Here is a 26,748-nt window from a genome sequence, read left to right on the forward strand (position 1 = left end):
ATGCATGCACATGCACAAACACACATACGCAGGCAAACACACAAGCACGCACACACACACACACACATAAACGCACACATGCACACAATTCAAGAATTTCTCAGAATCATGAACAGGCAAGATGGGGGTGGGGTTGTATAAAATGAATTTTACATGTGAAATCTATGAACTAATCATGTTTTGGTACTTGTTGTCTAGCAGATACCAGTGAGAATTGAGTGTGGATAATGCAATTTAGTGAGACAGTTAGAATCATATAGGCCTTTCAGCGTGATTTATTTTTGTGGAATAAATTTGCTGGACTGGGCGGCGGTCATATTTTGTACCGCTCTGTGGTACATCTAGTTTTTAATTTTTTGGACAGTGGTGCTGCTACATTTCTTCCTCAACTGAGATGCCCATAAACGGCTTGCCCTGTTGCCATGCTCATAGTATTTCTGCTTTAAATACCTTAAATTTCTTTCAACTTTTCCTGTCAATAGATTTTCCAACTCTTGCTTTACTTGCTTAAGTTTATTGAAATTATCAATGGATGCACTTATCTTGTGTTGTCTTTCAAGTTGCTTTATTTGTTGTTCCAGATCTGTTTGCTTAGAGATTCTTTCAGATGTTATTTTAGTCCAGAGTTTTCAAAAGATTGGCAGAATGCAATAACTCGCCATACTCACTTTCAGCCGGAGAGTGATTGAATATCTCTCACCAAGGTCCACGAAATAGGCTCTTTATCTTGGTTGTGTCTAGTGGACCATCCCAGCTGATGCAGTTCTTTGTCCATCAACTCTTCTTCGGATAGTATCACGCTGATCCCCAATTGTTTCAGTTGTTCCGCGGCCTCCCATGCTGAGTTGAAAGTCTTCTCTCCCTCCTCGAGATAGACTCGTAACGTCGCCGGATATCCAGACCTGAACTTGATGCTGCGTTCTTTTAGCTGCCGTTTGATCTCGGTGTACTCCACTCGTCGTCTTTGAACTGTCGCCGAGTAATCATTGTCCATCCTGATCTGAGAGCCCTCGTACTGCACATTCTTCATATTCGAACATTTAAACAGGATTCGCGGCTTAGTTTGGAAGTGATGGAACTTCACTATGATGGATCTTGGGGCTTTTGACGCAGACCTTGAGACGAGGGATCTGTGGGCACGCTCTATGCCCAATTCTTCCTCTGCGGGGAGACCGAGAGCAGTCTTCAGTAGTTTCTCTGTGAAGTCGCACACATTGGCGCTGCCCTCCGTCCCCTCTTTCACACCATAAATCCGCAAATTCGACCTCATTGCGCGATTCTCAATGTCTTCACAATGTGCTTCTAGACGGTGTTGTTTACGCAACATGTATGCTAAGAGCTTGTGATGAAAAAATGATAAAATATCACTCGAATTAGTTCGTTATTATAGGTTTAGGGGTCCATGGGGTTGGCAGCCTGATCACAGTACAGCCATCAGCCAGGGGGCGGAAACGGAAGTCCCTATCTTTGCATTTCAATGATCACATTACATTTTGAGGGACTAGTTTCTCAGCAGTGGCAGAATTTTACTTGCTCCAGTTAGTAGTACTGCGCCGAAAAGTAAACAGAGAAGCACACTCTAATTGAGACACCTAGTAATAGCCTAGATAAAATCAGTCTTCCGCTGCCGTTGCTTATATGCCTACTACCAACTTCAGAGAAAAAATGTATAACTATTGCAATGCGATGCAAGGGTAGTTTTATTTCTAACACTATTCTATCAACACAGACATTTACATCGATAGTCTGGCGTTATAATTTATTTGCCTTGGGTGTACTGTGGAGTGGGTAAGAGAGGGGTTTTAGTGGCAGGCTAATACATACTGTTGACTTGCGCTAGTCTAGCACCTGCAAACTCTGCAACTAAGGACTGGATAAAATGTGTTGAAAACAGTCTCCACTGATAAATTACCCACTTGCTAACTTGGAAATGAGGTCCTATGTCCAAAATCCTGAACCACCCCTTTAAGTCGTGTGTTGTGTATAAACACATATGCTATCACATTATGATCATAGGCCTAGGGAATAGGATATGGAGATGTATATCATAGGAGACATCCATACACGTTTGAGGTCATGGACCAGTGTTACAATGACAAGATACAATATGAACCCACTGAGTGTAACACTTTCACAGAACTCAGTTTCTACAGTCTGTGCATGAATCATCTAATTGTTGATTAAAAACCTTACATTTTAACAGAAATGGTTGAGGGGAACCTGTTGATTTTTGAAGTGACCATCTTGCCATCTGGCTTGGACTACCTTACCGTGAAACACAAAATGGTGGACCTGAACATCACTTCACTCTACATCTTTGGTATGATTAATATCCCCCTTTCCCTCAGTCTTCCTCTCCTCTCGCTGTTTCAAATGAGCTCATGATTTATCTGCTATGCAATGGAGGATTCAGTGTGGGACCCACTGCTGGCCAAGCTTCCACATTTAAAATGGTTAGCCATGCTTTCAAGCATCCATGTCAAAAACGTCCCATAAATCTGATCTACATGACATTCAGGCATTTTTTTTAATGTAATGCATCATCATGAAGCAGTTCTTGATTATTTTATTGGTTATGTATTTGGCCTTCTGAAGGGCGTTCGGCTAAGCTGTCGGAGACAGAGCAGCAAGCGTTCCAGAGACAGGCGGAGTGCCTGGGCTACTCCAGCCCAGCCCCATACACCTATGACGGAGTTACGGGTGAGTGACCCACAGTTTTAGTGTAATTTTAGCATTAAAGCAACACATACAGTATATAAACGATAGGGGAGAATGGGGACAGTTGAACAAGCTACTGTAAGTAAAGGTTTGTAGTAATGTCATATCAAACACCTTCCCTAGAGCAACAGATTGGAAAATATATAAACCAAAGGATCTTGTTCCAGATGCCCATTGGAAATATTGGAGGGATGACATTTGTGGCTGTTGTTTCATGTGGGATGGTCATCATGATCTGTTTGTCATGGTTTTATGTTTTTTTTTTTTTGTCAAGAGCTTTGTGACCCTAAGCACAAGCTAATGTGTGAGCCCCTTATCAAACATCAAGAAATCAAGAACACAACACAGGTGAGTCAGATGTCCACACACACACACACACAATCACTGAATGCATTACACATATTGTGTAGATAAAGGCATGCACTTCTCCATGTTTGCATACACAAACAAAAGCAAAGACAGGCTTTCAGGAGATTTTCAATATCCAGAATGAAAATTATTTATTTTTCTTGTGCAGTTGATGGGGCGGTGGGTGTTCCTGATGGGGTTCGTAGACCATAAGATCTTCCATGACTTAATGAAGATTGCCAGTAGCGGTTGGATGGGTTGGACACTTTCCCCCGAGACAGATATGATCTCTATAAGCCAAGGGAATAGGCTGTAAGTGTGGTTGGCCAAGTGCACAAGAAATTGGCCCCTAATTTAAATGGCACTTCAATCAGCGATCAAAGTATAAACCAAAGATTCTAAAGCGCTCTAAAATCTTTGCTATGAACTAAAGCTATCATGTGGCATGTGCGACCAACGATATTTGTGCCTATAGGATCTCACTCATGGCATTAACTTGGCAAATAGAGTTTTCCTCATTATTAAATTAGTCTAGTTAGACTTTAGACTTTGCCCTAATTTAAACTAGAGCCCATAGTATTTGTAGCAGTGGATGCACAGTCATACCGTGCAATACTACAGCCTTTGAACCACCTGCTGGCAAAGTAACAAGTAAAAGTGAGTTAATTCATTGCCCATCTCTCATTATATTAACATATTTCAAATAGAGGAGTACAGTTAGGTACATGTATGTCCTACACACTATAGTATGGGTTAAACAGTGCACTACACACATTTCAGACTTGTTTAGGCAAGATTTGGCTCTGTAGGCTATTTATAGCTATTTAGTAGTTGTACCTATAAGCCTTTGTTCAAAGTACACATACCGGTATTCTGGAATAACACCATGTAGCTTTTCAGATAAATCTCAAATCTCTAGCTCCTAAATTGTAAAAACTGGCCCATAATGTAGACAGTAGTGATCATTTACATTTGCTATTGTTGCTGTTTTTTACAGTTACAGCAATACCATTGCTTTTTCAGGATCTCTCATCAAATCAAACCTAGTTTGACAATCATTTAACCCAATTTTACTGTGCAGCTCATGGGCATACATGTTCCTCTTCTCAACAGGAATGGACAGTGCATGATCACCAGCAGTAACGGCACCATCTCGGACAGCGTTTTCCGCGGATCTGGTGAGCTTTTCTCAGTCTGAAGTCCATGGAACTGCAGATATAATATATACATGAGAATGAACACTGCTCTCTTCCATTTGCGTATCAGTATCAGTACCTGTGCATACAAGATTGGGAACACTGTCATTCATCCTGATGTACTTAATAGGGGCATTTTTACATTTTGTGTAATATATCCACTAATTATAGTTCTATTATAGTTCTATATGTTATCATCTGTAGGATGTCCTTGGTTGTGTGATTACAGTTGGACATAGTGCCATCTTGAAAAATAATGCTGCTGTTGTCATGATGTGTGATTCCTATGAGCCTAATGTGTGGACTTAGAGCTCAATGTTTGGGCCTAGATTTTGTCCTTTATTACTTAACCTATATTATCTGTCTGATAACCTGTATGATAAACTAAAGCCTTAATGAATTGGTTTCAGCCATGTATGCAGGGCACCTGATGACCACAGAGGGCTGGTTTTTGCCCTCGGGCACAGACATCCTCGTTATGTATAGCAAAAGTCAAAGTGGGGACCAGAACATCTGGGCACTCCACATGTTTGGTACATTTTAAAACATTCTCTATACTTTAAAGTTCAACATTTTGGCAGGTATGTTGTTTTTGCCTAAAGTAGCTTACAAAACGTTTGTATAAAAAGACAAGCAGTAAATTATTATCCAAAGCCAACAGACCTACTTGAAAATTGTTACAGGCCATCCAGACTGATAGCTCTTCCATCCATGTGAAATTATCAGCCATGCTTCTCTTTAACTTTGTCCAAATTATGGGCATAGAGAGAGATGCTTTGTGGATCTTTAGGGACATTTGGACATACTGCATTTAATGACACCTGAATACATGCATTGAACACTGAACCTGTAGAAGAAGCTGCACTATTCATGAACATAAAAAAGAGGATGTTATTGTTTACAATTGTGTTTCTTATAGGCCGGTCAAGTAAAGCATCAGCCACAGACTTTGTAAATGTTCAGAAACAAGCGGAGTGTTTGGGATGGATTGGACCAGCCCATTATACATATGATGGAGTCACAGGTGGGGTTGGTCTACCATACTTATCTGAATAGCAGTAGATCCAGTTAGGGAAGCTGTTACCTTCCTACCTTTAGGGTAAAAGCTACAATTCATGCGTATAGTTAACTATAATTAAGTGCGTGCATGCATGTGTGCATGTTTTATTAGCTACTGTATTTGCAATAGTCATTGCTGTCTTCTACTCTACTGATCTCTATTTCCTTTTGCAGAGCTTTGTGAGAAATCGCCTGAATCATCTGAAGACAAGGTTGTGGACTAATCCAATCAACTATTGTCAAATTAACCTTTCAAAATGACAAGTGTGTGTATGAGAATGTTTTGTTAACATAATCATTTGAGAAAAATCACTTCTATTCTCAGCTTTGTGTTGTTATTTCACTATGCTGTATTGTATCATGCTCTGAACCCATTTGAATATTTGCTCTGTAGATCTAGCTGGCCACCCTCACAGAAAACCCACAAACCAATCACAATCACAACAGAGGAGTATGGTTAGTACAGTGTTGTTTAAAACAACCAAAGGCTGAAAGGAGAGTTTAATGTACTAATTAAAGTCTAATATCAAGGCTTGGAAGTAAAGAAAGAATCCCTAGACCAACACACACATGCATGTCCTTTAGCAAAAAATAATATTCTTATCCTATACCAGATTTCTGCAAGACCAGACAAGGTCAAGTTTGGTGTCATTAAAAGGTTTATATTACCTAAGATTCATAGGTCTAGGCTACAGAACTGAAATCTATTCCACAGAACATAAACTGCAGATTGTCCATTTAGAAATCTGTTGATTTACTGAGTTCATTGTGTCCCATGGCAGTTTAACCCATAAACATAATCATTAACCTTATTGCAATAGCTTTGAGGATATAACGGGATGAAGCAAACCCATAAATTGGCAGAACCTTGGCTAACGGAGATATTTCTTTCAATGGGCAGAAATCCAAATGATTGCAAAAAGGATCATGAACCCATGACAGATCAACATGAACCTTGGCAAGGCACAATCTGCATGTTACGACACTCTGAGGACACCATTCTGTTGGCTAGTTAGAGGGCTATCCAGGTTGGGTCTTTAAAAGCCAAGCCCCAGTCACAGAATTCTCTTCTTGTCATCTGTCACATGTAGAAGAGGATGTCTCCCCGTGTTTAGCTCCTATGCTACTTTGAAGCCTCTGACGTGTGAAAAAGATTATCCCTTGGGACAATAAAGAACCTAACTTTCCTCACAGAAACCTTTGCCATGTGTGTCCGGACGATAGCCTCCGCCAACTTTGCTCTGTTGGCCCTTAATGGAGCAGCCCCCATTTGCGAGGAGCTTGTCAAACCCCTCCATGTGGAGGACCTAACTCCGGTGAGGGATTCACACACACACGCACACACACAGTTACAGTTACTTCTTGGAAAGCCATTGAAAAAATAGCCAACACACACCTGCACTCAAAGGTTTAGAAAATGTAAAAATGATTGTCTCTCTGATTTAATTTTGTGTTACAATATTTATATTACAGGTAATTACATTGTTACATCCTGTTTGTTTGCATAACAGGAAGTATTTATGTGATGTGATGCCTAAACAAGACATCTGTCACTCTCCTCAAATACAATCACAACTGCAGTGCTGATAGGCTAAGATAATTAGAGGAACTATGACGAGTTTTGAGTTGGCATGAATGCAGCCATATGCCACTCTTCCACTGACTTGCATTGTAATACAGCATCGCACGTGGTGCACATGGTATTACAAGAGAGCTGGCCAGTGATAGCTTGTTTGCATGATAACTTTAGTGAATATCTGCAACAGAGAGCATTTCATTACTTCATATTCTGTTGATCTTATAGGTCAGCTGATGGGGAAGTGGTGGTTCCTTTCGGGCGTCAGTCATAATCAATTCCACCAGGATATTCTAAAAATGGTTCTGCTCCTGGATAAATGTGACATCCTCAGGTCAGGCAGAATCATTCCTTGTGAGACAGGTAAAATCAACCGAAGCACACTCAGGTGACATGATAGAACCCATGAGAGATCCCGATAGACATCATTGCGCATCTGTCCATCGTATAAAGCCCACACAGACAATTTGATGGGTGCAGTTGGTTCAAACTGTTCTGGTTAGGGCATAGTTGCTTCTCAATGAAGACCAGACTGAATTTCCCAACTGCAGATTTTGTGGGCGGGGCTTCCAGGCTAGATTTAACTCCCATGCAATGGAGAATTCAGTGTGGGACTAACTGGTGGCCAAGCTTCCACATTTAAGATGGTTAACCATGCTGTCTTAACATGGTTAACCATGCATTCTTCATCCAATGGTTCAGTGACAAGACCTCAGTGAATAAAACAATTCATAATGTGTATATATATATATATATATATATATATATATATATATATATATATATATATATATATTGCTTATAAAATCTGTTTGAAATGAAGAAATGGAAATGGCTTGATGTTAATCCATCTTTTCATTTTCTGGTGCTAATTTTCATAGTGCTCTCTCTCTCTCTCTCTCTCTCTCTCTCTCTCTCTCCACACACATTAAGGGCATGTTCTAATAAAGAATAGCAACAATAAAGTGAACGCATTTACCAGAAAAACAGAGCAGGTTTTTTTTCCAAACTCACAGTGAGACATACAGAGACATACACAAACTGACACAAACATAGCAAACGGACACACACGTGTGCACACGCCCACACACGGCACACAAAGAGATATAGAGTGCTGGTGTAAGCTATGATAGACTTTGATCATCTGTGCATGGGGGTGAGAATTTGACAAAGTATTTCTACAGTTCCAGAGAGGACTCAGGTGCACGCACTCACTCTGGAGTCTAACGGTCTTCACCTAGTCTAGTGTCACATCTCTGGTGCTTTCTCTCTAACAAAGAAGAGGTCTGAAGTCCGCAGTGTGAAGAATACACATGTGCAAAACCCTGAGACGCAATTACACACTATTTCTCTGTCATTCACAAATCAGGGCATAGCCATAGCTCCCGTCCTTAAACACACACAAACACACACACACATCGTATCTTCATCTCAGCTTGGGAAGTTTCCTCAAGAGTTTATGCAGGACACTCCTGTTATGTGAGGACTTGTCAACCCCTCTCTCTCTGACTGCCCAACATAAATGTGCCCCATAACCCAGGACATAATGAGCTCTCGTCTATCTGACTTGTCTAAATCAATCCGACGCTCTTGTGCCTCTACCCCAGGATGATCTATCTGTTCCTCCTCCGTCACTTGTCCTTCCTTCCTGTCTTTCCCCTCCTCTTTCTTTCTCAGCTCATTTCTGTGCTTACTCTCTTTCTGTCCTCATCACATTCTCTTTATTTCTCAACCCTCTCCTCTGTGCTTCAAATATTTGAATTCTTATACACAAAGCATTTTGCTTTTGCTTATCCTCTTCATCTTCATGCAAGCATTATTTTTGTCTTTATGTTAAACTATAATTCAATCATCATCAGCGGCAGCATTGTTTTTTTGTTTTTTTTCGTTTCCTCTCTAACAGAAGGCCTTTATTTGTGGTGCAGGTCTGGAGTTCTGGTGTCTCTGGAGTGGTAATGTGTGTGTGTGTGTGTCTCTGGTGTTTAGTTCTGCTCGTAGATCTTCTGTAAACCTCTCACTCAGACATGCAGGCATCCATCTCTCCCCTCTTCCTGCTCCCCTCCTCTCTGCTCTGCCCTGCCGCCCTCCATCCACCACAGACAGGAAGCAAGACCCAGCAGGACATGTGTTATTTCTCTTCATCTCTTTATCCCTCCCTCTTTCTCCCTTTCTCTCTCTCTCTCTCTCTCTCTCTCTCTCTCTCCCATTCACTCTTTTTCTCTGAAACACACACATGCACACACACATACACACACACACACACACACACACAAAGGTGCAGATGGAGCTGATAAAGCATGGGGAAATGGGAACCATACTCAACTCCTCTCTTTCAGGATCACCCTCATCATGCACTACAGTCTCATGCCAACAGTCCAAAGAAAGTCCACAGGAAGATCAAACAGAGAGCAACAAATATGCAGGAAGAAACAGAGCTCAGTAAACAACACACTACTAATATATTAATTGTATAATATATATATATACATATATATATATATATATAATATTGTGTATATATATAATATTTAGGGCTGTCAATCGATTAAAAAAATTAATCTAATTAATTACATACTCTGTAATTAATTAATCTAAATTTATCGCATATATGATTTTTGGTGTGAAAGTATTTTAAATATTTAAATTCAAATCAATCATTGAATAATCAGCATTAGTGACATTAAAGTTCAAAAACTCTTTTATTATTATTTTAATAATGGCCATAATAATCTATGATATGACCTAATATGCTGAAGAAATAAATTCAAAAGTGCTTCGGGAAGAAGGTTTTTTATCACATACATTGCAGAGGACGTTATTTTAATCAACACTTTATTTTTACCAATACCATCAAGCCGTTTTTGAAAAGTAAATGTTCCAATCAATGATCTAGGCAGCACATTTTCTTCTCTCTCCTTCATTTTACAGTCTAATGGTTACTGACTACAACGGCTCGGGATCAAAGGTCATACAGAATTGATTCATCTGTGTTATTTTTTTTAATCAGTTATTTTTTCTCAAATTAATTAATCAAAATTAATCAGTTATTTTGACAGCCCTAATAATATTGTATTAGCAGGGCATACTGTATGTGCTGGTACAGAAAGCTGAAGGCCTGGAAAGACTATTTAAATCCAGCACAGAAGGATTTTACAGACTTGCACGGATGGTGGAGAGAAGTTAGGGTGAATTAGTGAGCAGACACGCAAGCACGTGGAGATCTCACACGTAGAGTTAGTGTCCACAAGGGACTTGCAGCTTCCAGGAAGAGAGGCAGGACATTCATCACTAACCATAAATGACACCGTAAGACACAGCTACATAAACCACACAAACAACATGGCAAATACATTATCACTTTTTAGGCACAGTTTGAGCAAACAATAACATTAATAACTGTGTAATTACACACTCAGAAATACATTACCAAAGCTGATGCAGATAATACTGTATTATGGAAACAGTGCTTTGCAATTCTTAGCTCAAGTCTTCACCATTGTTAATAAATGTTCCCAATGCATAAAACAGTATATCATACAATGTATTATGAGAGGATTTACAGGGCGATGATAATGCATAATATATTTGTTCCGAGCATGACATCAGTGAGCATCCTCCATTCTGAACGCTTTAAAGAATTCTAATGCATTATGAATATGATTTGAACCACTGTGAATGGTCCAATAGTCGTTTCAAGAATAATCAAGTAATAATTAAAGTTTCAGTGACTTTGGGCAGTTAGTGATTCTTGCATCTCTCTTCACATTGTAATACGCATGGCTGTTGCGAGTGTGGAGGGATGGAGCATGGTTTCTAGGAAAGGTATGCAGGGGTTAATAAGGTTTTCCTATGCCACACATGCAGTCAGAGCAAAACTTAAGGCCCTCATAGGCACCAACATAAGTGCAGCATACTCAACTTTTGAGGTTCGATTACATTAGATTCCGTTGTTTTCAATACAATCCGGCAAACCATCGCCGAACCCTCCCACCGCCACCGTGCGGATAATGATTCACATCTTTTTCTCTCGGTGTCAGTTAATCAAATCCATTGTTTGTTGAGCGCTTGTCAGTTAAGAATGCCTGCTCTGGCGTGCGTGGGCAAGTGACTGACACTTATTTGTGGTGTGCTTTAGAAGATCTTCAGCATGACATTGATTGGAGTGAAATACTGTATATTGATAGCAGATGATTGCTTTGATTGTCATTGTTAATAGTTTGAGAGGGGCAGAGGAGGAAGGATGAAGAAAGCAAAGGAAACAGAGAGATAGTAGAGAAAGAGAGACATGCACAGAGATGCATGGACAAATTTGTGGTCTAAAAAGCTTTCCGTAGCGCCTCTCTCCTGAAATATTCAGCGAGCCGCAGCACAGAGAGGTCCACGTCCCTGCTAATATGTTTGATATTTTTCCCCCCTTTTTTAAAAGAGAGGTGAATAATGGATGTGCGCTGCTGATAATGCAGGAATAAAATATCACAGGACTGAGGTGCCGTGGTGCCGGACCTCACCCCCAGAGCTCCCCCACTCACTCCCTCACTCACTCCCTCACAACCTCACTCACTCACTCACTCTCATTTACAGCCACCTGAAGGCAAGTAGGGAGGTTTCCTTCCTCAAAGGAACTGGTTCACTGAAGAAGCTTCACATGTCTGCAGATCTGAAGAACCTTTTCCTGAAAGCGAGGAGTTTTATGGGTAGCTGGTTTTGGAATCACTTTTTAAATGTATTTGAAGGTGAGGGGCAACAAAAGCACACCTGTGCTTCTCATTTGGTGGCCAGTTAGTTTTGAGGTCTGGGTTGGAAAGCCTGTAAGAGAATGTAAGATTAAACCTTCACAGCATGACATTGGCAGCGCAATCAGCAAGTTACAAGACATTCATTAAGGTGCTGGAAATCTGTCATTAGTGCCGACTGTGCTGCTGTGGGTTAACGCGCGCCTTTTCATGTAGTAGGTAGTTATCACACACGTCTTGGGCTGAAACCACTTCTTGCTGCATGCTTTTTAAATAAATCCCAGTGGAATGATGACATAAGATTTGGTGGGTTAACTTTTTTATGGCTTTTTATGGGATCAACTTGATTTACTTTGGAACACTCATCAATCAGTACTGCAAGCAATAGCTAAAACGAGACAATTTAGAATGGACAGACTGGCAGACAGACAGATAGCAATAAAAAGAGAGGAAGAGAGAGATAGAAAGAAGGCTGCATGTTTATTCTTTCAGTATTTATTCACACCCTCCATTTTTCCAGGTCATTGAGAAACAATTCTACTCCATAAATCCCCGCCTCGTCAATGTGAGGCCTTGTTTTTATTCATTGCATATTAATATTTGATCACTACAAGCTGGCAATGGTGTTCAGGGGGAGGGCATGGTCAAAAAGCCTATCAAATATGTAAAAAATATTCATCAAGCGCTACGGATGCTGACAAGGCATCTCACGAACACAGGGAGAAGGCTGGAAATGAGATCTTTCATCTTTAATACATGAACGGGGAGGTAAAAAGCTTTTGTTGGAGTGCTGGGATAAATTTGCAGCACATTCACTAGATGGACAAAAGGCTCTGCAGTAACGAAATGTGCCGTTCTTTCCTCTTCTTTTGCTCTTTTTGCTTCCTTTTTTCCTTGTTTCACTTCATTCTTTCTTTCTTTCTTTCTTTCTTTCTTTTTTTCTTTCTTTCTTTCTTTCTTTCTTTCTTTCTTTCTTTCTTTCTTTCTTTCTTTCTCACTGTCTGTCTCTTCCCTTTGCTTTATTTATTTCCTCTATTCATTGAATATTATATTTGTCATGTTTGCTGGATATTTTCTCTTCCTCAGTAAATGGCATGCCAAAGCAGACATAGAACTGCCCCACAATGTCACCAGCACACATACTTTAGAGCTGATGGGGCTTTCATAGGCTGCTGATTAGAGTGTGTGTATGTGTGTGTATGTGTGTGTACTCGTGTTTGCATGGCTTTCCATTTGAACATTGGTGCGTTTTGTACATTAGTGTGTTTTTTACACACATTTTCTCACGCGTGTGTGAATGTGCTGAAGACTAATGTGTTAAAGACAGAGCTAGGTGTGAGACACAGGGGAGGACGGCAGAGGGAAGGAAAAAGACTATACACACACTGCCTACAGACGTGCACACACACACACACACACACACACACACAGACATATTCACAGAAATAGTCAGAAAAAGAAAGAAAGTGAGAGAGAGAGGGAAAGAGGGGGGACTGAGTCTGTCTGCTTAGGGTAATGGGATATAATTGAGAGCAGCTGTTGGACTTTGACTGGCCTGGACTAGCTCCAACAGTCTGTATAAGCCTGTGTGTGTGTGTATGTGTGAGAGAGAGAGCGAGAGAGAGAGAGAGAGAGAGAGAGAGAGAGAGAGAGAGAGAGAGAGCGATGTTATACCAGAAGTTTCACTTTGTAGACATACAATGCAAAACCAAGAGAGGAAGACTGAAATGTTGTTTTTATTTATCTATTTATTTATCTGTTTATTTGCTGGGTACTGGCACAGGAAATAAGAGTATCTTTGTCTCAAATGGCTGCAGCACACCATCTGAGCACAATCAGCAGCCTCAGAGCCTGACAGAGAGGAAATCTCAGAGCCCAGGGAGGAAACACACACACACACACACACACTAAAAAACAAAAAACAAGTCAAGATAGAAAAACACTGCCAAAACTCTCACCCTCTCTCTTTCTTTTTTGCTCAGTCTTACACTCATGAATACACACTGGTGCACGTGCACACGCACACACACACACACACAAACACACACATAATCACACACAATCACACTCAGATCAATCTAGGTGACAAACCCCAGTGCAAAGACATGGCCCTCCTGCCGGCTGCTCTGGAGAGGAAACAAGAGAAAAAGACAGGGAAAGGCGAGAGCAACAAATCTACACTTCAGAAAGGCATGACTTGAGCGCTCAGCACACTAAGCACTTTCTCTGTTAACCTCTGGCTCCACCACTCTTTCCCTCTTTGTTTCTTTCTCTTCCTTCTATTTTTTTCTCTCTTTCTCTACTTCTCTCTTGCTTGCTCTAAAACGTAGATTCTCTCTGTCTTTATCTCTCTCTCTCTACCGCTGTCTCACTCTCATTACCTTCAATTCTCTCTGTCTCTATCTCTCTCTATCACTCTTTCTATCTCTTCTCTCTGTCCCTCGATCTGTTTTTCATCGTCCATCTGGGGCTCAGACTGAGAGTGAATGTTGCATGTGGGGGTGTTGCTCTTTGGGTTTCTGAGGCGTTGATGGAGAGAATGAGAGAGAGAGTGAGACAGGAGAGGAGATAGAGGGCTGCCTTTGTGCTGGAGCAGCCTTGGTGAACATATAGGCAGCAAGATAGAAGACAGTCAGAGAAAGAGAGAGAAACAGCAAGAAAGAGATAGAAAAACAGGGATAAAGGGAAACAGTGTGTGTGTGTGTGAGAGAGAGAGAGAGAGAGAGAGAGTAAATGACTGGCTTTTATCATCAGCTTATTAAAAGCTATCTGAGATGCACCCACGCAGTGCACACCAATCTAAACAACACACTGTTTTTTACTGCAGCTAAGTGTGTGCACCTATGGACATGGACACACATCTATATTTTCCTTCTGCATGATGTTATTGTAAGTGTAAGTGTTTATACGTGTGTGTGTGTGTCTGCATAAACGTATTTACATATGCACACATTGTATTTGCACACAAGTTCGGAGACGTGTGGTTGTGTAAATTTTCTGCGGAAATATCTGAAGTGTTTATGTATGTGAATGTTTATGTGTGTATCTGTGTTTGTGTGCATGTGTGTGTGTGTGTGAGAGAGAGAGAGAGAGAAAGAGAGGAAGAGAGAGAGAGAGACAGAGAGAGTAATTTGTATATATGTCTGTGTGTGAAAGAGAGAGAGAGAGAGAGAGAGAGAATGAGAGACAGGAAGAGAGAGAGTAATTTGTATGTTTGTGTTTGTGTGTGTGTGTGTGTGTGTGTGTGTGTTCTGTGAGGATGCATGAGCAGAGTGGAGTGGAGTGGAGAGGCTGGGTGGATGGTTGGGGTGTAAGGTTTCACCCCAGGGCCTGCTGCCACTGTGGCCACTGCTGCTGCTGCTGCTGGCAGCTGTCTGCGGGAGGAGGGGCGCAGGGGGCCCGCTGGGTTAGCCACTGAATGGGCCTGAAGGTCAGCAGCACGTGCAGGGGGTTAGGGGGTTACAGGGGCTTGGGAAGGGGGCACTGGAGTTTGGAAAGAGGGCAGTGGGGCTTTTTGAAAAGGGGGCAGATTTTTTTTTTTTTGGTGGGGGCATATGTGTGTGTGGAGGGTGGCAGAGTGACGGCTGGACGGTGTGTGTGTGGTTAAGGGGGTGGGGAGGGGGCAGCATATGACGGGTCTTGACTATGTGGATATTTGCAAATAATAGCATTAATAAATATCACATTACGTTTTTCAGCCCAAAATGTATCTAAGGTCTTTTGAGTTTGTGCGCATATGCATAATAGCTTTTGCATGGATTTGTTATACTCCTGCACATTTTGGTGCAAGAGACTCCACATGGCATAAACAATACTTGTGGATGGATGCAGACTTGACTTGAAGTGAGTAAAACGGTTGTAATTGTGTATGTGTGTATATACATGTGTGTGTGTGTGTGTGTGTGTGTGTGTGTGTGTGTGTGTGTGTGTGTGTGTGTGTGTGTAAACACGTGTGTGTGTGTGTGTGTCTGTGTATGTGTGTGACTGATTAAGAAATATAGCGGGTAAGGACTTGCAAGCATGCGGCCTCACATCTGTTACTAATAAACAACCAGACGTGGAGAATTGGGCAAAAAAGAAAAATAATCTCCAAACATGGGACAGATGACAACAAACACACACACACAGATACTTATTCTGTCAATGCTGGACAGACCATCTAACTTATTGTAGGTCTCACATTAGAGAGGTAATCTACCATACACAACAGACGCTATGCACGTTTTTCTCTCTCTCTCTCTCTCTTTCTCTGTTTGTGTATGTATATGTGTGTGTGTGCATGTGTGTGTCTCTCTCTCTGCGACAGCTGCCAGAAGAGAAGAAAAAGCATTCTCGCTGCCAAATAAACACCCCTAATGCGTGAGCCCCTGTGTGATGGATGAATGTACCGCTTCCCAGTGCGGCCGACTTGAGAGGTCAGTGTGTGTGTGTGTGTGTGTGTGTTTGTGTGTGTGTGTGTGTGTTTGTGTGTGTATTTATACCATGGTGACTCACCATGCAGGAATCATATTAGTGACGGACGCTATGCTTTTATTAGAGTCTCTGATGGGGCTTCATCCCTGCCCCCCCCCTCTCTTTCTCCCTCTCCATCTCTCAGAGTTTGGTTCTTCTCTCTTGCTCTCTCTCTCAGACCTTGTGAGTTTGTTTTGCTCTCTCTCTCTTTCTCTCTGTCCCTCTCCTTCTCTGTCCTTCACTCCTTCTTATCTTTCTTCTTCCTTTGTGTTATTTTCTGCCTTTCTCTGCCCCCCTTCGTGTACCTGGAGTGTCTAGTCATGCCCTAATGATATGTCATTTCCTGTCTGGTCTGTGCGAGTGCCTTATGAAGCACACATAGTGTACATGATATATGGAAGGAGAAATGAGCTAAAACAAGCAGTTTCCACTCCCAAGTTCATGTAATTTCAAATGGAAAACTTGTCTAAATCATGATTACTCCAACGCCTTTTTTCACATTCTAAAAATCTGTGTTGGAGTCATTTGCTGTGTCTGCAGGTTTTTGGAGGGCAGCCAAGTTTGCCCACAATGCAAAGAGCAGCAGATCTTACACACTATATTTGGAGAAAATCGTGTTTTTTTGAGACTGAATTGGTCTAGAATGCCCCCCTCCCAAATAAAGTTCTTGGAGAAATAAATCACGTTGATTGATGCGTATCTGACATGTAATTCCCGGGGAGATTCAGATCGTGCCGCCTCTTGTTAGTCCACTCTACCAGGCATGAAACCTTCATTAACCCACACTCGCTTTAACAGCCTCTTCACTGGCAGGGAGAGGAGGAGGGGGGAGAAGGGGGAAAAGGCATTTCGCCGCTGGCAAACAAGAAAACAGAAGGGCAGGGCACTTTCTTGGTCCCTGATGGCTTGCCGTCCGCTGGTGTGCTCCTCGCCCCGTAATCACCTTCTCCTCTGCAGCTGTTTCAGTCCAATCACTGGCCCCATCAGGCCTCTGTGACTCGCTCCGGTTCCTTGTCCGTAACGAGCCACTTCTCATTAATTATTTGCTTCGTTGCAAAGCCACTATCTCTCTTTTTCTCTCTCCTCATCTGTCCATCTCTCTCTCTCTCTCCCTCGGTATTCATTCTTGTGATCTTTCTCTCTGCTGCGTTCTGTGTTTAATGGACCTCAGTGACATCACCACCAACACAGAGATGCACAGTTTTGAATGGAACCCGCACAGCCTCATGCATATTCATGAGACTCATAATTATGCATATCTTAATCCAGGAAGTGCGTGGGCTGTTTAAACCCAGGCCGCTGAGTCTCCGGGCATGGCCATTTTTCCCTGACAGAGTGGAAGAAGAAAAAAAAAAACAGCATAATTTGATTTCACCCACACTGAATAAATAAGTAAGAAAACACAAGCCTCCTGGAGGTCTTTGTAATGAGTGATGAAATTAGATATGTGCGTGTGAAAGCAGTGTCGAGCGGAGTGCATCCACCAAGTGTCAGTCTCCGATGTGTTTGGTGTATTTTGACTGGAGCCGGGCGATCAATTGTTGTTTGCATGATGTTAGCCGGGGTACTTATTTTTTCGACCAAGACAAAAAAAAAAAAACAACACGCAAAAATAACTCTTTTATTAACTTAAGTTCTGTGCTGTCATTGGTTAAAACTTAACTCGCATGGGACGTGGAGGAGGGAGTCTTTCTCCTAATTGCATCAGCGTCTCCCCATCGTTAACAGAGTTTGAAAAGCCGACAAAAGGCTCCTCTCTAACAGGGAATCTCTGGAATTACCCGTGCTCCCTCAAGATGCTGGGCTGGGATGGGCCAGGCATCAGTGGGGCCGCCTTTCATTCATTTAATTCCACCTCCCAGCTGACTGACACGCACACAGAAATATCTCACAGCAGAAGGGGTCGGAGATTTTGCTCTTTTTTCCTTGTGTTATTGTGTTCTGTGCTTAAAGGAAATGTATGTGTTTTGATGTGTGTGTGTGTGTGTGTGGGTTGCTATGTACATGTGTGTGTGTGTGTGTGTGTGTGTGTGTGTGTGTGTGTGTGTGGGTTGCTATGTACGTGTGTGTGTGTGTGTGTGTGTGTGTGTGTGGGTTGCTATGTACGTGTGTGTGTGTGTGTGTGTGTGTGTGTGTGTGTGTGTGTGTGTGTGTGTGGGGGTGCTATGTACATGTGTGATTTAATGCCCGGGTGAGTGTCTGCATCTCTCACTCACTCACTCACTTACTCTCACTCTCTGTGTGTGTGTGTGTGTGTGTGTGTGTGTGTGTGTGTGTGTGTGTGTGTGTGTAAGGGTGTCATCAGTGCATGTGTGTATGTGTACATGAATCTGCCCAGTTTCACATGGTTACTTCAGGTTCACTTTAATGGTATTTGTGAATGAAGATAACATCACAACTCCCCGAGGCTATAGGCTAACCTCTCATCCCCAACACTTTCACATCTCATAGCATTACATGGATACACAGCGATGTAATCCCTCCCCACCCACAAGCCCCATTTATCTTGATGCTGATGTACTAGACTTCATTTGCTCGCCTTTAGCAATGCACAAAATTAGCACCTTGAGGCGATACCCGCTAATATGGATTGCTTCTAGCAAGACCTGTGAAATCAAGCGAGCGCTAGCTCGAGATTGCACAAGAACTCTCTCCGGTCTTCATTTTCCCCTCCCTCTTGCTTGCCTTGCCTCAGCACATTGGCTGTGCTCTTGTGACTGACATCCCGGAGACCCAGTCCGTGACTTTGCATCTCTCTGCATCTCTTAGTGTTGCTAAGGCTCTCTGAGACATCTCAGAAGGAGATGGAGTAGTTTACCACAAAATAATGCAGCTAAAAATGCACAGGCTTGTCTCAAAGAGGCTTTTTCTTTTTTTTGCAAGAGTTGTGGTAGTACACTAACCACATTTCAAATAAACAATCAAACAACAGTTAACCGATACTGTAGTCAGCTACCTGCTAATGTGGTAAATGCTGGCTGCACTTTGACTTGAGAGCTAAAAGTGATGCCCTTGATTCTAATCCAAGCTTCGTGAGTGCACTCACAAAAATAGAAGCAGAGCAGAGCAGCAGCATGCTATTACAGCAAATGACCAACATTGCCTCAGGAGCACTGTGGAAAGGACTGTATTTTATTTGGATGCAGTGTTCAATTATCAAAACCTGATTTTTCTCCAGATTTGAGGAAGTCACCTTTAAGATTAAACCACATACGTTTATAGATGGTCCAGTGGACTTTGCAAGGAGTCACACATGGTCAGGGTAGCTCAGTTTAATTGCAGAATGAGGGTGACTGACTTTAGCATTAGCGATGTTGGTGTTAGCCAGGCCTGCTCCAGTAGGTCAGCCTGTTTTGGATGGCTGTGTTGTATTTGGCCCGGCTGAGTTGGACCTGTGCCCAGATGTGAGACATTGATAGATGAGTGTCAGAGTCTGGATTGTGAAATATGTTGGGTTTGTGTTGTGTGTTTGTGTTCATTCTGTTCTCAGAGGAAAATGAAGCCAGGGGAAAAATCATTATCAGTTAGTAAAGAAGAGGAATTGAGGTATTCAACAGTGCCACAAATATCTCATCCCCTCTGCAATCTTGTCATGAAAAGCAGACAAGCATCAAACCCAGTCCTCATGAGACAGTTTGCTGCGTTTTAGCCTTTTGGCTGAAGATGCTGGAAAAGGTAAGATATGTCATTCCATCTGCAATCATGTCATTAAAAAGCATTCTGTAACACTTCTACCCGAGCAGTAATATTACATCTTCGGGCCTGTTGTGTCGATGCCTGGATTTAAGATTGAGTGGCAGTTATCAAATTAGTCCCTAATCCAATCAGCAAGTCCAGGTTTTGTTTTGTCATCGCTCTGCCAGAAGACAATAGACAATATGTAATCTGGCCCGGCAAGACAATGTGTGCGACAGGCTCAGGGACCTGCTCTTTTATTTTTAGACTCCATTATGCTAATGAGTGTGGGACCTCTCAGCCTTCTCAAAGAGGCCGAGCAGAAGTGAGGCCTAATTAATATGCAGATGTATGCGTGAGGGGGTGATCGTGTGGGGTTGTGGGGGGTTGATTGGCGGAGACTCTGAGGCGGTCGGGGCAGTGACTCGGCTTGGTGTTTTTTACCACCGCATCTTGCCGGTGTTTTTTTTCTTTCTTCTGGCGTGGCCTGTCCTACATTTCGCTTTCCCGCTTTTGTCTGCGGCAGCGTTGCCTCCTCCGAGTGGTGGAGACAAGCGCGTCTTGGTTTTGCCAGCCTCCATAAATTAAGACGTCGGAGACAGGGGGGACAAACAGTCGAGCGTTGTACACACGGCGCGGGAAAACAAAACACTGTCCTAGTTCCTTTAAGGGGCTTCTGTCAAGACGTAAATAAGGACAATAGGCGGGAAAGTGTCAAGATGCAAGCCTCGGCTCATGTCGGCAAATGGCTGATTTTCTTTGAGACATATTGGGTCAGGAAAAAAAAGCTTGTCTCTGTAAGGAACGAAGGAAGGCAAGAGACTTGTCTCCGCATGTAAGCGTGTCAGAATAAATATGGCTGTGAATGTGGGAAGAGGACGTTACAGCAATAAACAAGAGAGAAAGCAAGAGGCTCCAGCAGTACGTGGGCAGGAGGCTCCGAGGTGTCGCAGGGCCATGTTGTCCAGCATCAGCGTCGCTGGAGAGAGAATATGATATGATTCCAGAGAATGACCGGGAAGAATGTGGGTGCTTACTGTACATCTGTCCATGCATGTGCTGGGGTCTAAACACGGACTGTGAAAAAGAGAGGGTGTGTGTGTGTGTATGTGTATGTGTGTCCTGCCTCTAGCTGGTTGATGTTGAGGAGAACTGTTTCTTTGTGTCACCATCTGAACACACCACACACACACACACACACACACACACACACATATTTGTGCCAGTCTCTCCTATGTCTGACAGAAGCAGCGAAAATTCAGAGACACAGTAAGGCAGGCAGAAGAGCTGGAAGGGAGAAGAGAGGAGAGAGGGAGGAGAAATGACATGCCAGTTTGCTACTACTGCAACTGGGCTCACTGAAGAACAGAGAAGAGAGAGAGAGAGAGAGAGAGAGAGAGAGAGAGAGAGAGAGGAGGAGTAGAGGAGGGGAAGGGTTGACATGCTGCTTTCTGCTCTTACAGCAGGGCTTAGAGCAGCTTCGCCACCCCCTCCATGTTTCCTGTCTGCAATGTGTCACCTCCTGCCATAGCATCAGAGTAAAAACCTCTCATGCATGCACTCTCCCAAACGCTATACACTCTTATTCACACACACAGGCACTCTCTCTCACACACACACACACACACACACACACCCATTAAGCTACTTGCAAAAAATCACAGCAAACACATATATGCACTCACATTTACACTGATGTGTGCAAATAGAATATCAACACCAACACACACACACACACACACACACAGACAGGCCCACTTCTGTCTACTCAATACAAGAGAGAACCCTGCATTAAGAGGGGTACATTTAAACATATGAAGAATATAAATTATCTTTTTTAAAAACTAGCATTATATTTGTATAGACATTGTGTCTTCTAAAGGGCGATATTCTGCTTAAAACACAATATTCAACATTGTGAGCACAGTTTATAGTGCTTACATTAAAACTTTGCATTATACATTTGTTTTTGCAAAGGCGAGAGTTGTGTTCCCTTTTCTCTTTTCAGATCAATTCTTCTCTCATTACTAATTAATTACAAGCCAAAAACTCTCTTCCTTCCTCACTAGCACTAGGCAATGCTGCAAGTGGAGATCTTGACTTTGCAATCCTCATCATCACACAATGTGACTGTTGTCTTTTTTTCGGCAGGCTTTCTCACTAATGATGTCTGTTAAACAACTTGTGTCTGCAATGAATCCTCATTGTTTCGGATGTGAGTACAGTCTGTCATACATACGCCGCATATTCTACAACCTGTTTGTGCCTTTGTGGCGCTCTCTTTTCTTACTTGGCCCCCATCTCTTTCTTTCACCGAAACAAATAGGGAGTCTCGTTCTGCTCACATTTGTCTGTAATTAAGCTCAGCTTTGTCTCGGGGAAAAAAAAGTCCCCGGCACAAGACCAGGGGGACAGGCTTTGTCTCGGCGCGCGGTTGGCAAACACTGCTATGGACAAACAAGCTTTTGTTGTTGTGTCGCAGCCTTCAGCTATTGGTGTGTGTGAGTTGGGGGTGGGGGGGGGGGTGTATTGGGGGGTGATGGGAGAGTGTATGTGAATGGGGGTTGGGGAGGTGGGGGCTGGTGAGACAAAGGGGGCTTTGAGAGCTCAGTGGCCCCACACACTTCGGAGTGGAGGGGGTGGGTGGATGGGTGGGGGGTGCAGATGGGGGGTAGTTGTCTAGTAATGTTATTGTATCAATATTTCAGAAGGAGGTTAGGGAAATGTCTTCTGGTGAGACTCGATGACATGTCAGTGTTTTCTTAGTCTTCAGGCATTTGCTGGAGTTCGACTCCTTCCACTATGATAGTGAGAATATGCCAACAGTTAGTGAAGCACAGGCACAGAATCAGAGCAAATCACCATAATTAAGTGATAATCAAAGGAGATTCCATTATGGAGAAAATTGAAAGTCACAGCAAATAGACCATATGGCCATTTAAGTAAAACGAAAGTAACAGATCTCTGCGGCAGTGAACATCTTTTCCTCTCTCTCTTTCTTTCTTTCTTTCTTTTGCGTTTTTTTTTTTTTTTTCATTTTCCTTTACCGATAGCCCCTGCTTGACTACCTTGACTATTATCTGGTCAGTGTCTCCTCATTCGCTGTGAATTATAAATGGTCTCTCACTTTCAGCAGACACACAGGGGTACAATGACACAACATTCCCCTTTCTCTCTCCATCTCTTTCTTTCTTCATCTCTCTCTCTCTCTCTCTCTCTCTCTCTCTCTCTCTCTCACACACACACACACACACACATACAGAGACACTCACACAACTACACACAAACCCACACTCAAGCACGACCCCCCAGTGTCAGGCATTTCAGAACTCCCCAAGGCTTCTGTCACTCTCGTTTTCTTTCTCCCCCTTTCTCCCTCTCTCTCTCTCCTCTACTCTCACTTGTCTTCCACCCCATATTCGAACTCTTTCTGCTCCCATCCTGCTCTCCCCCTCTCTCTGTAATCGGGTATTGCATGCAGGGAGGGAGAGGGAGACAGAACTCCCCCCTCCCTCCCATAAGATCCCAGTGTTTATTTTTCTCTAAGTGAAAGCCTTCTGCCCTCTGGATTCACAGAGACTACTGCATGTGACTGCCAAGCAAAGCAACAGCTAAGCAGGAGTCATTGCCCTCCAAAATAAAGGTTTTTATGGGCAAACTTCAAAATGTGCAGAGCACATTTTTTGTTAGATGGGTGACATTTGCATGAAACACATAGTGTTGAACAGTCTGTTTTGCAAATGTATGCCCAGTTCCAATCCAAACAGCCAGAAAGTTGTGTCTTGCAGTGAGATCATAACATAAGATTGCTATTTATCACAACATGCTTGGATCAGCATTTTACATCACAGTTGATGTTCAGACATCTTTCTTTTCCCAAAACTCCCACCCCCCTCCCTCCTCCTTAAAATCAATCTTTCTATATTTCCCCTCCCCATATGGCTGGTTTAAAGTTCCATCTTCAGCAGCCAGCCAGGTCTTGTCTGTCCTCACTCGTGATAAAACCCACACACGGGAAAACTCGGGATCGAGAATCACGTGCGCCTTAGCAGTGGGCGTTTGTATTATTAGGTTTTGCTCCGAGTTAAAAGAGAGAGAGAGAGAGAGAGAAAGAGAGAGAGAGGGAAAAGGAGGGAGGGAGGGAAGAGAAAAAAATCACTCATGACAACCTCTCATCTGTTTTCCATTTCGGCGCTGATGGCGACCATGGAAACACTGGGTCGCTGTTAGACGATATCCTAACACGTTTCCATGGCTATTATGAACCTGGCCGGGTTCCCTGGCGGAACGTGAGTGCGGCTAGCCGACACATTCCTGCAGAGATGGGATATTTGTGCCGCTCACATATCACTTAATGCACGTTAGGTTCGCCTGCAGAGGGATGGGCTGGAGCAAATGGAATTACTATAGAATGGCTTTCCATTAGGTTGGTCTGAATTGTGTGTGTGTGTGTGTGTGTGTGTGTGTGTGTGTGTGTGTGTGTGTGTGTGTGTGCGTGCTTGTGTGCATGTTTGTTCTGATCTCATTCTGTATGACACAGTTTTATGAAGAGGTCTTTTTAAAAGAGTTCTAGTATGACCTGCATTCAGACACACACACACGCACACACACACTCTCTCTCTCTCTCTCTCTCTCTCTCTCTCTTTCTCTCTCACACACACACACACACCACCCTTGACACAGCTGTAAGCCATGGTGGCGTCGGGCAAATTTGCCATGTGATATTTGTCTCTCTCGGATTCTTTTGCTGTATCAGTCATCCCTTTCATAAACATACCTCTTCATCTATCTATAAAGCAAGAAGCGTCTGTACACACAGACGCTTCTTGCTTTATAGATAGATGAAGAGGTATGTTGGTGTCTGTGTGTGTGTCCTAATGTGTGTCCTAATGTCTGTGGCATGCATATCTCGCTGACTGTTTGTCAGACTGATTTCAAATTTGGCAGGTGTCTTGCTACGGGCATGAGTAAGTGCAGTGGAAAATTTGACGTTGTTTGAATAAGAAATGCAAAAGAAATCGTTAAATATATCGGTAAAAGAAGCACACATTGGCTTTTGTCGCTAGCCACTCCCCCTGCCACACAGCACTGTACTGTAAGTGAGGATCAGTGAGGATAGAAACAAGGCTTTGGCAGAACTGGATCAGTGTAGGTTACACGGGTAAAAAGTTAAGCGAGTTCAACATGTGTTATCATGTCTGACCTCAACAATAAAGACCCCCTGTATGCAACAAAATTACATAAAAAATCATGTGCAATAAACGGACACTTCGAATAGCCCAGGCTACTTTGGACTGTCTTTAGACTTTGAATAAAAAAACGACAATTCCAACTGCAAGGTCCTAAATTGAAATGAGTGATAATGGTCCCGAATTAAAGAACATCTCAGAATGCCACCGCGGATTTTGCAACAACACGCCAACACACACAGGTATGCAGTGGCTCTTCAAAATGATGTAAAAAATGATGTGCAATAAACAGACACTTCAAACAGCCCAGGCTACTTTGGACCGTCTTTAGACTTTGAATAAGCAAACGACAATTCCAACTGCAAGGTCCTAAATTGAAACGAGCGATAATGGTCCCAAATTAAAGAACGTCTCAGACAGAATGTGATGTCACTTATAGGCCACCAGAGACTGTTTTTGAGTCACACCGTTGCAAATTTCATATGATGATGCATCATTCAACAAAATGGTTTGTTTTCTTTATCATCAAGTTATTCAATAGGCTAAGCATATAGCTTTGACTCAAAACAGCTGTTAGGATTATGTCATTTTGATTTGTAAAAAATGTCACATGCAGCCATGCTTAAATTCTGCTCACTTCACATTTATTATATTATTATATTATCTGTATTCATTATTGAATGCTTACCTGGAATTATGTTTTTTAAAGCAGGCCTACCAGCAGGCATGTAATTGGGCTACAGGAATAGCATGTTTGAACCTATGGTTTGAACGGGCACTGCACTAGTTCTATGAAATGCACACAATAAACTGCTGTTTCACAAACGCACACACAGAGAGAAACACACAGACTCTCTCTCTCACACACACACCCACCATACACACATACACACACAAACATAGTTAATGGCACACTGCTGGATTGTTGCCCAATCACTAACAGCATTCACTTTTCTTTGGAATTTGTGGTGATCTTGTGGTGACAACTTTGCCATATTATGTGTCTGTGTCTACACACACACACACACCCGCACACATTTTTTTCAGAACCCTGCACAAAGTGTCTTTGTCCCCACTCTCCATATGCACCACATGCACATCATTTAGTTCTGTATACACTCTGTCTACGCATGCGCCATTCACCCTCTTAAAATCATCTCTCTCACATGAATTCACATTTGTAAGCACTACACTTAGTACATCTCTGATACATGCACACACACACACGCACACAAACACACACACACACACTACACACGCACAGACACACACGGACACACACAGACACACAGACTTTCATTCACTGTGTCTTTGACACACTGCCTGTTTTTCGTGTCACATCATCACTTTAAAAGAAAGCTGGCTTCTGGGGGCTCAGGCTCTTCCACAGGGCCTCGGCACAACAGCACCGCCAAGTCTGTTTGATCTCTTTAGAACTCGCCATAACCCTCCTCATACAGCTGCACCATCACCACACCACCACACATCTCTCCCTCTCTCTCTCTCTCTTTCTCTCTCCTCTCTCTATTTTCCCTCTCCCTCTCTCCTCCATCCTCTGTCTCTGAAATCCTATTGCTGGAGGACTTGCTGATGTTGCTGCTGGTGGTATTATGTTTGTGTAGCGTAGACAGCTCATGCTGAACAATACAGAGCTGCACCCTTTTGCACACTGATGGTGGTAGCAGAGCATGGCATAAGACAGATAGCCTAAACCTCCATCAAGAGTCACACAAGTCACACATTAACAAGAAGTTTGGTTATTTACTGTAATAGAAATACTATGAGTTTTGACATCTTTTTTT

The 26,748-nt window shown here is 42.7% G+C and overlaps 1 protein-coding gene across 2 annotated transcripts in view; it reads left to right on the forward strand.

Annotated features, from left to right (window-relative positions):
- The window catches only part of LOC125286690 (saxitoxin and tetrodotoxin-binding protein 1-like), a 67,456-nt gene that overhangs the window by 7,624 nt on the left and 33,084 nt on the right, over positions 1–26,748 (forward strand). Inside the window, exons 4-12 of one of the 2 annotated variants that reach the window (XM_048231921.1) lie at positions 2,204–2,320; positions 2,596–2,700; positions 2,993–3,066; positions 3,236–3,378; positions 4,180–4,244; positions 4,673–4,795; positions 5,182–5,286; positions 5,496–6,637; positions 7,126–7,260. In XM_048231921.1, the coding sequence (XP_048087878.1) occupies positions 2,204–2,320; positions 2,596–2,700; positions 2,993–3,066; positions 3,236–3,378; positions 4,180–4,244; positions 4,673–4,795; positions 5,182–5,286; positions 5,496–5,545 (782 nt within the window). In that variant the 3' untranslated portion in view covers positions 5,546–6,637; positions 7,126–7,260. Of the gene's footprint in view, positions 1–2,203; positions 2,321–2,595; positions 2,701–2,992; positions 3,067–3,235; positions 3,379–4,179; positions 4,245–4,672; positions 4,796–5,181; positions 5,287–5,495; positions 6,638–7,125; positions 7,600–26,748 lie in introns of those variants that run through there. The other variant, XM_048231920.1, reaches the window with a different exon arrangement.

Source organism: Alosa alosa, chromosome 21 (genome assembly GCF_017589495.1).
Source record: "Alosa alosa isolate M-15738 ecotype Scorff River chromosome 21, AALO_Geno_1.1, whole genome shotgun sequence".
NCBI classification, from domain to species: Eukaryota; Metazoa; Chordata; class Actinopteri; order Clupeiformes; family Clupeidae; genus Alosa; species Alosa alosa.